The sequence below is a fragment of the Sander vitreus genome, chromosome 4, assembly GCF_031162955.1.
Source record: "Sander vitreus isolate 19-12246 chromosome 4, sanVit1, whole genome shotgun sequence".
Classification (NCBI taxonomy): domain Eukaryota; kingdom Metazoa; phylum Chordata; class Actinopteri; order Perciformes; family Percidae; genus Sander; species Sander vitreus.
In genome coordinates, this window is record NC_135858.1 from 14,478,214 (window position 1) to 14,491,727 (window position 13,514).

The window sequence follows — 13,514 nt, forward strand, 5'->3', positions numbered from 1 at the left end:
TCTAGAGAACTTTCTAATGTTGGTCGTTGTTGTTTTTCGTCCAATTGAGGATTTAACTAAGCAAACTATGTTTTAAAGAGAATTCAACTCAGAATAATATCACAAGTTTATTTTAGTTCTCAACAGTATTCACAGCAGAAGCTCTAAATATGGCTTGATTTAGATGGACAGAAGAAAAGTTATTATCATTCTATAGTATCATGTTAATTTGAGAATTCACAGATTTGTCAGCTTAAAGATCCTGAAACACTGATAAAAGAAAAATTGCTGTGCTACTATTTTTCAGTATGTTTTTGTCACCCAGCATTTATAAATAGGACTCAGAAATAGGTTGTTATGAAAATCTCTCATTATTCTGTCTCATTTACTGTAATACAGGAATAATCCATAAAGCAGTGCAGAAACTTCTGGGGAATATCAGACAGTGCTAAGCTGTATGTAGCTTTATGAGCCAGATTAAAAACTGGAGCTTTGAAACTGGGAAACAACAACCAAATAAAGGGTCTTTTTGCATCACACTTGGTTCAATCCCCGTTCAGCTTTAGCTTGCTGTTGTCAAGTATTTTTAATAATTCATATCATAACAGCTAGAGCTAAAAAGCAAGCATGCACGCGCACACACACACGCACACACACACACACACACACACACACACACACACACACACACAGGAGATGAGCTTGTTCTCTGCAGGACATCATCCCTGTCGACAAAGGATCTCCTTCATTGTCTGAGAAATCAATAGGGGGGGAGCAACAAAAGGAGGAGGGGTCTGCGAGGGAGAGAATGATGATCCTGTCAATAAAAGGTCACAACCTCCTCTTAAAACGGCCGGTTTCTCTGAGGTCACGTAAAGCTCATGTTAACCCTAAGTGTAGGTTCAAGCTGGTGTCGCGAGCTGAGAGCTGAGCAGTGACTGCTCCCCTGCAGGCGAGGACTGGCCGCTGAGCGGTCATCTGGTCAGACAGGATTTAGCAGGAATTAGCTTATCTCATGTGCAGAGATGATATGAATAGTTGGATCATTGCTGACGGCTTGAGAACACACATTTTATTGTCTGGCTGTTTTAATTTTACATAAACTAAATATAAACTTAAATAAACTAAATTTCTTAAACTAAAATAGAAATAGACACCACTGTCTGCAGGAGCCTGAGAAATTATGATTTCACCGATAGCTCGTCTTTGTCGTCTGATCCCTTGATTTAAAAGCTCATTAAAAACAACACCCAGCTAGAGATATACTGTAAATGTCATTGGCTGGTGCAACATCTTTAGCAGCTCTATCATAGAAGACATAATTTTAGCCTGATGCACTGCTGCAATTCAATTACTCTCACATGATTTTTCTCTTCACTGAATGAATTCGATGAAATCTCTGTGAGCCTCTAATATTATGACTAAGAGGCTCCTGCACTCACTTTGTGTCATGTGTTCACAGTGTGATGAGTGTTAGGGATGTGAATGAGATGAGACCAATAATAACCCTAAACCATCTGGCTGTATGTTATCATGACATCTCACCTGACTCACTTTATCATTCTTGGTGAAACAGAAATGTCAGGTTATTGTGCTGTGGTTGTATCTTCTCTGAAATATGTGTGATTTGGAAAAGAAGGATACAATACAACTTTATCGTCAACCAGAGCACAAAAGAAACATGTAATCTATAGAACAAACACGGTAACAAAACACCATCGAAGTGTAAACAAAGCACACTAGTAAACAAGAGTCTACAGCCATGCTAGAGGCTTTGAGGATGTATGTAGGCGCAGCGGTGCTTTATGCTGATGTTTAGCGGGTATAATGTTTACCATGACCACCAACTTAGTTTAGCGGGTTAGCATGCTAACATTTGACAATTATCACTAAACACAAAGTACAGCTGGAGCTGGTGGTAATTAGTTTTGCCTCATAAACCAAAGCAGGAAACTTAAGAGGATACATAAAGTTATGACAATTTGTCCTGGGGGCGACAGAAATAAATGTGTGTACAAAAAATTTAGGCAATCCAATAGTTGTCGAGACATTTATACAAAATTAAGACCTTATGGTGGCACTAAAATAAAGTCAGAGATCAGCAAAGTCAGAAGGATTCAACATTTGAGAATCATCAATGTGTGTGCCAATACATCAAATAGATCTTGAGATATTTCACAGGATGAGTGAAGACTTTGACCTGCTGGTGAGGAGAGATAAAAGGTGAGGGGATCATCAAAGTCAGCAGGATTCATCCTCTGGGGACCATGAATGTCTGGACAAAATTGTATGGCAATCCATCAAAATATACAAATAAAATATTTAAATACTTAAACAATTAAAACATCAAATAAAATACAGTGGGCCGTGATTTGTGAATTAGTAAAAAATAGTTATGAAAATGCAAATTGCACTTGCAACAGAAGGCATCTTACAACACCTCCCACAGTTCAGACTGAGAAAATACAGGATGAGAACTGTCAAGGTGGTTATGGTTTTATTACTATGAATATTTTGGTGGCCATGGAATTTATGCTTGCCACCTCACTCCTCAGTCTGCAGTTCAGGTGACTAATGAAGTCAAGTGATAAAACACTAAATCAGAGTTTTGTAAACTCTTTTCAAGATTGATGGACTCACAAGCTGCTGAGTAACTTAGTTAGTCCAGTACAACAGGCCCTGTTGTCAAGCAATGTTCCCACAGGAAGTCCCAACAATTATTTTCTTGACTGTGAAACTCGCTGTTCAACACTGAAATGTTAAGTAGATGGAAACAGACACTGAAGGTGGCTTTCACTTTTCAGTTGATGCTCCTTGAGGCCAATTTGTTACAAATTTGTTGATGATAAAAAAAAAAGCAAGTATGCGGTGTGAATTGCCAAAGGTGAAATCATCCGTCATGCTTTTTTCCACGGTTTCCCTTCGCTGTGAAAGCTCTGAAATAGGCAGCGCTCCAGATTGGACGCTCTTTTCCCTGACCTCTGCTGTCATCAGTCACGGCTGTTGACTCTCCAATAATGACTGTCTGTCAGGACGTCTTTCTGCTGCACAAAACCCCATCCTGTCAGCGCTGATTGAAGTGCACATATTTGCTCAAGACCACATTAAACACTGGTCTGATCCGTCGCTACAGGGGATTATGGGAATATGAGTTCCCTGTCACAGAGGGTGACAGGGGTTGTGCTGGAGGAGCATGGCAGCAAGCAACACAAATATAGGATCTAAGATTGACTAGAAAAACCATAGCAACAAGAGGGGTCGGCCCTGAAGCGCAGCAAGTCAATACTTCTCTCAGCTTTTCTTTACCCTCCTTTCGCTTCTCTCCTGCTCTGCTTTTCTGTCCTTGCTGGAGAACAGAGAGAGAGGGGCACCTTCCCCGGGGCCGCATCATTCACTGCTCGTGGTCCCAAAGGAAGCAGAGCCCAACACAAAGACAGCGGTCATTGCCATTCTCCACAGTCCCCCATCATCCTGAAAGCCACATTTCAATCTAAAATGCCCCTTCCCCGCCTCACCCTGCCCCACCCCCTGCGGACAGGGACGGGTCAGAGTGGGCCACTATGGGATACCTTCAGAGGGAGGAGCCATGTTTCTACCTCAGCGACTCACAGGATGTGGAACATGAGGACTGGGAGAATTAGTTCAGCCAGAGCTGGGGGTTGGACCCCTCCAGACACTTCTGGGATATTTAGTACCAAAAATATGCTATGTATTCAATATAATGAATACATATGTAATGAGTACAGTGGTTACACTTTATATGATATGGGATCTAATATAATATATATATATATATATATATATATATATATATATATATAATATTACACATAATGTTTAATTGAATGCATAATTCATAATTTAATGCAGGATATTATGAATTCCTGTTGCGTTTGTGTTATTAGTGGATCATCAATTAATGAAAGTTAACTTCCTACATTAATTTATATGCCACCAAATCAGATGGACAGTTACATGAAAAAGAGTGTTTCAGACCCATACAGCTGATCAGCCTCAGAGCAAAAGCAGAACCTCTTCTAATCAAACTGGCAGTCCGATACAAACATCACGTTGCACTTGTACTGTTCATGCAAAAGTCACATCAACAGAATCATGTCCTCTTCAAACATGCAGCGCACTTCACAGTAAAACTACCAGGTCAGAAAAACAACAAAGGAATCAGAGATTTATTTGATTTGAGTGTTTTGTACCAAAGTGATTAATGAGACTTTAATGTCTTCTTGGCAGAGAAACAACTAGTTTTCATCCAAAAGTTGACAAGATTTTCCCCCCTTCATCACTTCTTTTGGCTAAAATCTGACACGGCCGTGTTATCATAGACACTGAATAGAAAATGTGAGCAGCGGGGGTGTTGCCTGGCAACATCTTTATGATGCAAAGTGACTTCCTCAATAGACTAAAATGTGACATCCTGTGTGTCGGTCCTGGGTGGGAAAGTACTGAGAGAGCAGAGACAACAGCTCCATACATTCCTCCACAGATTAAGTTGTTGTGATGTTCTTACAGAGAAATGTATTAGTCGAAACATATTTAGTCCAATCTGAGCATGTCTGGAAAAGCATTGCGTTCCCACTCTCTGGCTTTCATTCATTCACCCCCCGCCCCTCTCTTGTCTCTCCTTCCATCAGTGTCTATGGCATGTTGGCTGGTTTCCAGATCATCAGCCTGTCAGCGATTCTTTAGTCTGACACTAAAGAGGCAGTACAACAAACTTAGACAACTAACTTGCACCCAGTACCGTTCGTCCTCTATGATGTCCTAAAGACAAAGCCTTTTATTGAGAAAGCATGTCAGTTATCACTGCAGCCTTTAACCCAATACAACTAAACTGCGACCTGATTTCATTTTGATATTTTCGGCAACTATGTCTGGTATTCTACTGCCACACCTGATGCGGCGCGCAGCAGCAGACAGATTTAACCAAAGTTACGTCAGCTTTTGTGTAATGATAAAAAAGAAGGAAATGAAAAACACAATCACAACCAAGATCACCCTTGTTTAAATGAATACTTTGACATTTTGGGAAATAAACTTAGAAGTTATACCATTCTGCAGCTTTGAGAGTGGTATCATATTTCCTAAAATGTCAAACTATTTCTTGAAACCAGCAACATTTAGCAAAATTAAGAGTTCTCACATGTTGTCTCGGATTATGCTTTTATCAGTGTCTAGGCTCCATACTGAGACATTAGCAGAAATATTTATACTTGTTATTCTTCTGCATTGTGAAGAAAAATAAAACAAATTTAAAGTCTTTAACTCTAATCATAAACCTAGTTCTGCACATACATGCTGTTTGAGGAGTAGTTCCTCTGTTGATTACCTTGTTGTAGTAGTGGACCTCCACTACGTGCCACTGGCCGTCGCTGACTCCTCCAAGGATGTACGGTGAAACTGTAGTCTTGGTCTCGCCTGAGAAACAATAAAAGAAGTGAATGACTGACGAAAATGGTATAAAAATGAAGAAAAAGAAAATTTGCAGTAAATCATAATGCCAAAGACGAAATACACCAAAAACTGTTCTACCTGCAGAGAAGGTGAGCTGTATCTGCTCATTGATGATTTCCATGGCAATGAAGTCATGTTTCTCATTAAAGCGCCCGTTGTAGAGTAACAAACCATTGCACTCTTTGGTAGCAAATCTGAAAAAAACATTTAAATTATATTTGTCACTACTCAATCTCATCACTGTTTAGTTCGTGTATATATATATATTTTTAAATTCATATTCACTCCATGAATTAAATGTTCAGGATGGTGATATTGTACATTTTTCTTATTGCCAACAAATTCCATGAAAAGACAAAAACCAACAATAAATTCATCGTAACATAAGAATAGTCGATGTAGTTACAAACTGCCATATCATATTCCTCTGTGCCTCGGACCTCAATTATTGTCCAGAAACTATGAAAAACACACGAGTAAGCCACACAATTGCACTGGATGACACATTCATTCATTCTGATGAACCACTGTACTTTATTTTAACTATATATATATATATATATATATATATAAAATATTTGTAACCTAAAAATGACGTCTTCAATAGGAATGAATGGGATTAGGGCTGAGCGCCAAAGACAGGATAAAGAAATATTGAGAGGAGGAACACATTGTTGGTTTTGGTCTTTTCATGAGATTTGTTGAAATTAAGAAAAATGTACTGTCACACCAGCCTTTAAACATAATGATACCAAATGACATAAGTACTGGCGTGTTCTGTAAGAAATCATTTGTTGTCAGCTATGCCTGTACTCAATGTTAACAGAGAAAAGAAAAAGGGCAGTGGTCTCCTTTGACCCATTTAAAAATATCCACCTTACTTTCCATTCACGCTGGATTGCTACAGTAATACAGTGTATGTATGATCTGTAACTTCCTATCTTGAAGATGAGCTAAACAGTTAACAATGCCGAGGTCTGACAAAGATCACTGAACAGATAATGAGGTTAATCATGAACACAAGGCCGAGTCAGAGGAACAAACAGTCATATTTGCAGCACAGACACAGGGAAGGAATGCAGACTGTGTGCCATGAATAGATATCACAGAGCCACATTACATGATACACTACAGCAAAGAGACAGAAAACTAGGGCAATGTCAAAGCAGCACGGTGGGCAAACACATTACCACAAGTAAAGAAGAAGCACACAAGAAGACAGTGCAGCAGCGACAGCTTCAAAATATATTTTCTCATGGAGGAGAACACAGACAGCTGCCAGTGCTGTAACCACAGCCTCAGTTTCAGGTTTCTCTTTGCATCTTGATGGCGAAACTAGATCGCCCAGGGCCGCCATGTTGCATGATCCTTGCATATTAATGCACATTTCAATATATCTGCGCCTCACTCTCGATCTGGGATCTATGTGGTGGCCCACATGGTTTAAATATATCACGCTTTACCTGTCAGATGTGGTCTGCGGTCGTAAATCTGATCCTGTGAAAATGGGTCACTGGGATGTGTGAAAGTATGTTATTACAAAAACAGAACTAACTAACAGATGTATTAATTATCCATCCCAAAGGGGACCCAACAATGAGTCTCCTGTGCACATCTGCCAACCGAGAGGCTTACTGGCATCTGGTTTTCTGGTCATTTATTCCATTAACATGCAGCTTCCTTTTCTTCAAAAGGACTAATGACTTATTATTTAAAAAAGATAAATCTCAGACTGGCTTTGGAACACTGAAAACCACAAAGTTGGTGTGATTTTCTTCTTTTTCTGAGCCCAAACGGACCTGCAGTCTCTGCCTAAGCAGTTTTTTTAGTATGTCATTTACACATCCAAATATCTATACAGTACATGCTCTTTCAATACCACGAGCAGCCGCCCACCACCCTCTTTCAGACTTCAGGGTTTGAGGGTATACTGTACATGATGCTGTTCGTGCAGTATTCTTTAACTGGAGAGAGCCAGGGGGCACAGCACCGCTGACCTGCTTACTGAGAAAAGCGATAATCACGACCTCGGAGGAAAGAGGCTGCTGATGCTCCAGCTGATGATAACAGCAGAGACAGAGCAGTCAGATGGCGTCTATATATCCAGGAAAGAATACAGAATGCCTACTAGAATTATGATCTAGAGAGTCTATTACTCTTCACTAGGCTTTCAGTCTTTGACGGATCGATTTAAAAGGCTTCTCCAGATTGCCCCCAAGAGCCCTCTGAACTATGAGAGTAATCAGCCGGACTAAAAACTGACTCAACTTGCATCACTGCGTGTCACATTAGGCACCCATCAGTAAAGATAACAACCAGTCTGCCCTTATGTAGGGAACCGTGTCACGCTATGCTAACATGCTGCAATTCATAAGACGTGTGCAGTGGGGAGGAAGAAAAAAAGAGCCCCTTACTGATTTTACAACCTATAAGTGTGAAATACAGATCAAAAATCTGTGTTAGATAATACAATTTATATGAACTGTTGGAAAGAAGAAACAGCCTTATTGAACTAACTATTTTTAGCTCAAGTGATGGCAGTGTCAGTAGGTTGATTCACTACTTTGGTCCAGGGTGAAATAGCTCTACATCTATTCAATGGATTCAGGTGGAATTTTGAACAGACACTCATGTTCCCCAGAGGATAAATTCTACTGATCCTCTGACTTTTCCTCTTGCGCCATAATAAGTGTGTTTCCTGTTTTAGATGTACATTTTCAATTTCAGCATAAAAAATGGCAAAAAACTGTCAAAATACCACAAAGACGTTTTTGCACTTGGCTAAGGTAGAAAAGATTATGGGCCCTATCTTGCATCTAGCGCTACAAGACGCAAAGGCTGGCGCAAGTGTCTTGGCTATTTTAAGACCGTCCAGCGCCCACGTCGTTTAAATAGCAAATGCACCTATGCCCATCTGGTGTTACAGGGAGGTGTGTTTAGGTGAATTCTTGGCGAATTGCTATCTTGGGGCAGCGGTTGATAGTGCAGCATTTCATTAAAAAATGTGCTTGTGAACAGCGAGCACACACTATGCTTGTTACACACACAGGGAAGTGCAGCAGCACACAAACATGCAAAAGATTCCAAATAAAAATATTACGGTGCAAATCCGCCATCATAATAGCAATGCGCCAAGGTACAAACGCACCTGGGTTTTAAAGGGAATGGGAGATGACACTCCTGATTGGTTTATTGCATGTTACACCCAAAACACACCTATGAATTAATGAAGACACTAAAGTACAGCCCTTTTGAACCATGCGCCCGGCACACGGACCCTTTTTTCCGCCGTTAAACTAGCAAAAGTGGATTTGGCCGTGCGCTTAGATCGTTTAAGTAGGGCCCAATGTTTTATAAAAAATGTGACAGAGTGCAATAGAAGCAGACTTTGAGAATAAACTGGAAGCATGTGACTAGCTTCCGCTCCACTGAAGAAAGATATGTGTGGAGGATGAGGAGATCACAAAATAATTCAATTCAACAAAAATAAATATTTCCATCACATTTTCCAAATCGCTTTCCATCGTTAGGCGCTCTTTTGATTGTGTCATCTTGTTGTGCTCTCTTCTTTTGCAATGGTTTAATGGCTAGCATGACTGCAGACTCTAAGTTTTGTTGACCTAAACATCAGTTCAGTCACAGAGAATATTGGAGATATCACAATGAGAAAAAGTTTCAATCTTGTTTATACTGATCCCAAAACACTCACAAATCTCACCCTTAATTGCGGAGCTCAACAGCACAGAGCTGTGATAGCACAAGACCTCAAATTAGCCATCACTCTGAGTAAACAAGATCCACATCCTGAGCTGTTCATCATAGCAGAAGCTCTTTCTGGGAGAACCTGATCAGTGCGGGCTCAGGTATCAGAACTACTTGTTGATCTCACCTGCCTCAGGCTCTCATTATTGGCACCTTTTACACAGCAGCTATTTCAGCAGCTACTTCACTTCTGTGACCTGCCAGTGAAATCTAGACCACTTTCAAAACTGGTTTGAGCAGTTTGCCATCAAAAAAGACATGTCATGTGAACCTCGCTTAAAGGAGGGCCGAGTCCATCAATCTCACTAGGGGGATATTATTTCCACCGGCAGCCATTGTGAGTGTCAACCCCTGCCAAGCACGTCTAAGGTGACAAGTATCACAATGAGTAAAACAAAATGGCAGGACACATTCCCTGTGATACCATCCGAGAGGTGATACTTGTTGTCACTTGTTGTGACATATATCAAACAGAACGGACGGCTTTTATCGTTGACTACATTTCATCACATGGAGAATTCATGCAGATTGGAGATCCTGCTGCCTTTGCAGGTGTTCAGTGTTCACCGCTCATCTGCACATTTCTAAAGCACCTCCCCCTCCACAAACCACCCTCAAATAATTAACAACACAGACTAAAAGCTTTGGCTTCAGTTTCCCAACATGCTACACCTGCATCATAATAACTGATTCTGACATAAGTTGGATAGTTGAAAGAAAAATACTCTTCTATGGGAAAATACCTTTACAATGATGTCTACGATTATGTTAAGAGGCACTGCAATAAGCAGAAATGGGACCTTGCAAGTAAAACTGTCTACTTTTAAAATTAATGTAATAAAATTTACATGAGGCGTTTTCTTTTTGTGCAGTGTTGGAAAAAGAAGGAACCTTGGGCTCAGATCTTTGCTATTTTTACTAAATGCTAATTGTGGCATGAGATAGCACCTCCAGCTCTCAGAGAAAGTGCCAGCACATCTCATGTGATAAATCCTTTAGAGAAAAGTCCTGAAAATAGTCTGAAATGGAATTTCTTTTCAGTCTGCTAGTGTTTGCTTGTAAATATGTGTAATATAAAATCAAGTGGTCCCTATGTAGCCCCCCCCGTATGGTAGTTTAAGGAATAGTTCGATATTTTGGGAAATAAGCTTTAATCACTTTCCTGCCAAAGGTAGCTGAGAAAATATAATATAAATATAATCCTCATGTCTGTATGCTAAATATGAAGCTAGACTCAGCAGCTGGTCAGTTTAGTTTAGCATAAAGACTGCAAAAAAGGGGGAAACAACTAGACCGACTTTGTCTAAAGTTAACAAAATCCACCTACCAGTATCTGTAAAGTTCACAAATTAACATTAACAATCTTGTTTAATCATTCATAAAAATTTATTAATTTCTGATGTATTGTGTAATGCAAAATGCACTGCTTATTCTGCTTTTAGTGGGAGGTTTCCCATATACAAATCTAGGGTCTAAGGATAGAGAGTGCGGTATGTTGTTGTACAACTTGGAAAAACCTAAGACCTGAGACTAATTTGTGATTTTGGGCTGTTTAATAAAATTGCAAATAAAATTGTACCTAAAATACGGGTTTCAACCTTGCTGAGGGAGACTGTGCTGAAATAGGCCAGCCGCTGACTCACAGCTCACAGCTCAAAGTGACACTGACCGAGATAAGATCAGACTCACTCTTGGCTGTGGCATTAACATCCTTATGTTATGCAAGTCTCCTCTCCAAAAACATAGCTCCTTCAGCTCAGCTACTGTCCAGCTTTTACCTCACAGTACAGTATGCACACCTCTAATGTGCAGTATGTCTATGCGGTAGTTCTGTATTTATAGCACAGGAACAATAATCTGACACCAAAGTGGCTCTACAGGAGATGGCTGTTGTTCAGTGAGCCCATTATTGTTATTAAACACCATTATGGTTATATAACTGTGAGGTGGAGGGAGCACACTTTAGTGAAAAGAAGAGCTGGAGAGCATACAGAAGTAGGATGTGGGGGTGGATAAAGAGTGAATCACAGATTACTGAAAGGCGATGGAGCAGCGCAGGTGATCCAGGTGAGCTACAGCTTGTTGCAGGGAGGCGGAGGTGCTTACGTGAGAGAGAGGGTGAAGTGAAAGCGCTGGCGGAGGCCCTTGAAGGTCAGGAAGGAGTGTGGGGGGAAGTTGCGTGTGGTCATCTCACAGTAGGGCTTCTCATAGCCGCCCGGCGGACAATCGCACTTAAACCCGCCGACAAGCAGGTTGACACAGGAGCCCCCGTTCTTGCAGACTCCTGGAGCACAGCGTCCCGAGCGGGACGACAGCTCGCAGAGCTCTCCTGGACACAGAGAGGTGGATGGAGAAGGAGAAAGGTGGAGAGAAATGAGGATTAATATCATTTGTGACAAGCAGCATCACCTCAGTCATCCCTGTGGCTTCTACCTCAGGGACTCCACACTGCTATATGCTTCCTTTCTGTCACTGCAGCCGTCCTATATGTGCCGCCATAGAGGTCTGAAACGATCTGCCTGAAATATACAGCTCTACTGTTTCAAACATACAGGAGTCAATGAAAAATAAATGATTACATTGTTAACTAAGTGTATTAGAGGAAAACTGACTCAAGAGTCAGAGGTATGAACAGTTTTCTCTTTGAGTGTTTCTGCAGCTTCAGTCGTTCTCTCTCTCCTCTGTGTCACACCCAGTGTAACCCCCCCTCCTCCCTCTGGGAATATGGTTGCAGTTTGTGCTGCATTCATATTCAGGGAGACAACTTGATGTCTCAAAGCAGTGAGTTGAAAGTGTTTATGCATTCAGAATCTGAAGCCGTCAAACGCAATGATTGCAGTTTCTGCAGACTGTGGTGGCTCATGATGATTACTTTCCGCTTTTTCACACTTTACAGACATTTGATGAGTTCATTTTCAAATGTCAACCAGAAATAAATAGTTGTGACCTTCCTATCAGACACTGATATCCATACTCTGATTTACAGGTCTCTTCCCAAGTGAATCTATGTTGATGCTTTGTTGATGCTTGATTAATAATTGATTAATCTGATAATTATTTTCTTGATAAATCGATTTATCCTTTGCCCTAAAAAATGACAAGAAACAGTGAGAAATGTCCAAAACCCAACCATATTCAGTTAACTATCACATAAGACAAACAAATGCACAATTGAGAATCTGAAAGAGAGCAGCGGAACTACTGCTTGAAAAATGACTTAGAGAATTAATTGATTATCAAAATAGTTGCAGACTGTTGACAAACTGTGAGATGGACAGGCTAGCTAGCTCTCCCTGCGCCACGCAGGCACAGAACGTACATGCTCTAGTGCATCAAGAGAACTTTTTGGCCAAGACACAGTCCACGTGAGGCGACGCCACAGTCGGCCTTCATCGCCACTACTTCTTTGCCGCCTGCCTAGTGTGTCAGCACCTTTATTCTTATTGCGTTGATTCACGGTAGAGAGGTGCTTTCTATCTTCTATGATAATTTGGGATATATTTGGGTTTTGGACTGTTGGTCGGTAAAAAACAAAAACAAATTATTAAGACCATTTTTCGACACTTTATAGACAAATCAATCAATTGATTGACTAACCAAGAACATTTTTAAAAGATTAGTCAATGATAAAAAATAATCGTTAGTCAATGATAAAAAATAATCGTCTGTTGCACCCTAACATTGAGCTGAACTACAAAAGGAGACAGACGACTGCCTGTCACACCAGGCCAACAAAGCAAACAGTTATCAATTTGAAGGGGAAGATCATTACAGCAGCCAGACATGCACAGACAAAGATACTGTGTCCCAGGCCTTCGCCCTCCTCGGCCCTGCAGTCCGGCTCACATGTGCCGTTTGTCCGGATCCTCTGGATTGGGAGGCTGCAGCAGTTGCTCAGGCGAGACCGTGTGCTCCCATCTGTGAGCTGGAATTTGTGCCAAGCCACTCAGTCAGCAGTGTGGAAGACTTCCACTGTGTACAATACTACAGTACCACTGTAACACTGGCGCGCACGCACACGCACGCACACACACACACAATCACACACACACACACACACACACACACCCTACATCTTCATCCAACACAACTGATACACAGGCCTTTTATTTACTCTTTGACTATTAATCACTCTATTCACAGTCCGCTGAAAGCAAGTTTCTTTGTTTTATCACTGTGAATATCACTGGGGTGAATCTATTCAGTCAAGTGAAGTCAAGAGATGAGACGTTAAAGTTGGTGAAAATGACACTGAACGTCTTTCAATTTACAGAGACAAATAAAAAAATAAAAAATAAAAAACG

The 13,514-nt window shown here is 40.8% G+C and overlaps 1 protein-coding gene across 4 annotated transcripts in view; it reads right to left on the bottom strand.

Annotated features, from left to right (window-relative positions):
• celsr2 (cadherin, EGF LAG seven-pass G-type receptor 2) overlaps positions 1 to 13,514 on the bottom strand; it is a 69,422-nt gene that overhangs the window by 25,121 nt on the left and 30,787 nt on the right. For all 4 annotated transcript variants that reach the window (XM_078248523.1, XM_078248522.1, XM_078248521.1 and 1 more), the window contains exons 3-5: positions 11,317 to 11,539; positions 5,527 to 5,642; positions 5,324 to 5,412 (exon numbers count right to left, since the gene is read on the bottom strand). In XM_078248523.1, coding sequence (XP_078104649.1) covers positions 5,324 to 5,412; positions 5,527 to 5,642; positions 11,317 to 11,539 — 428 coding nt within the window. The remainder of the gene's footprint in view (positions 1 to 5,323; positions 5,413 to 5,526; positions 5,643 to 11,316; positions 11,540 to 13,514) is intronic.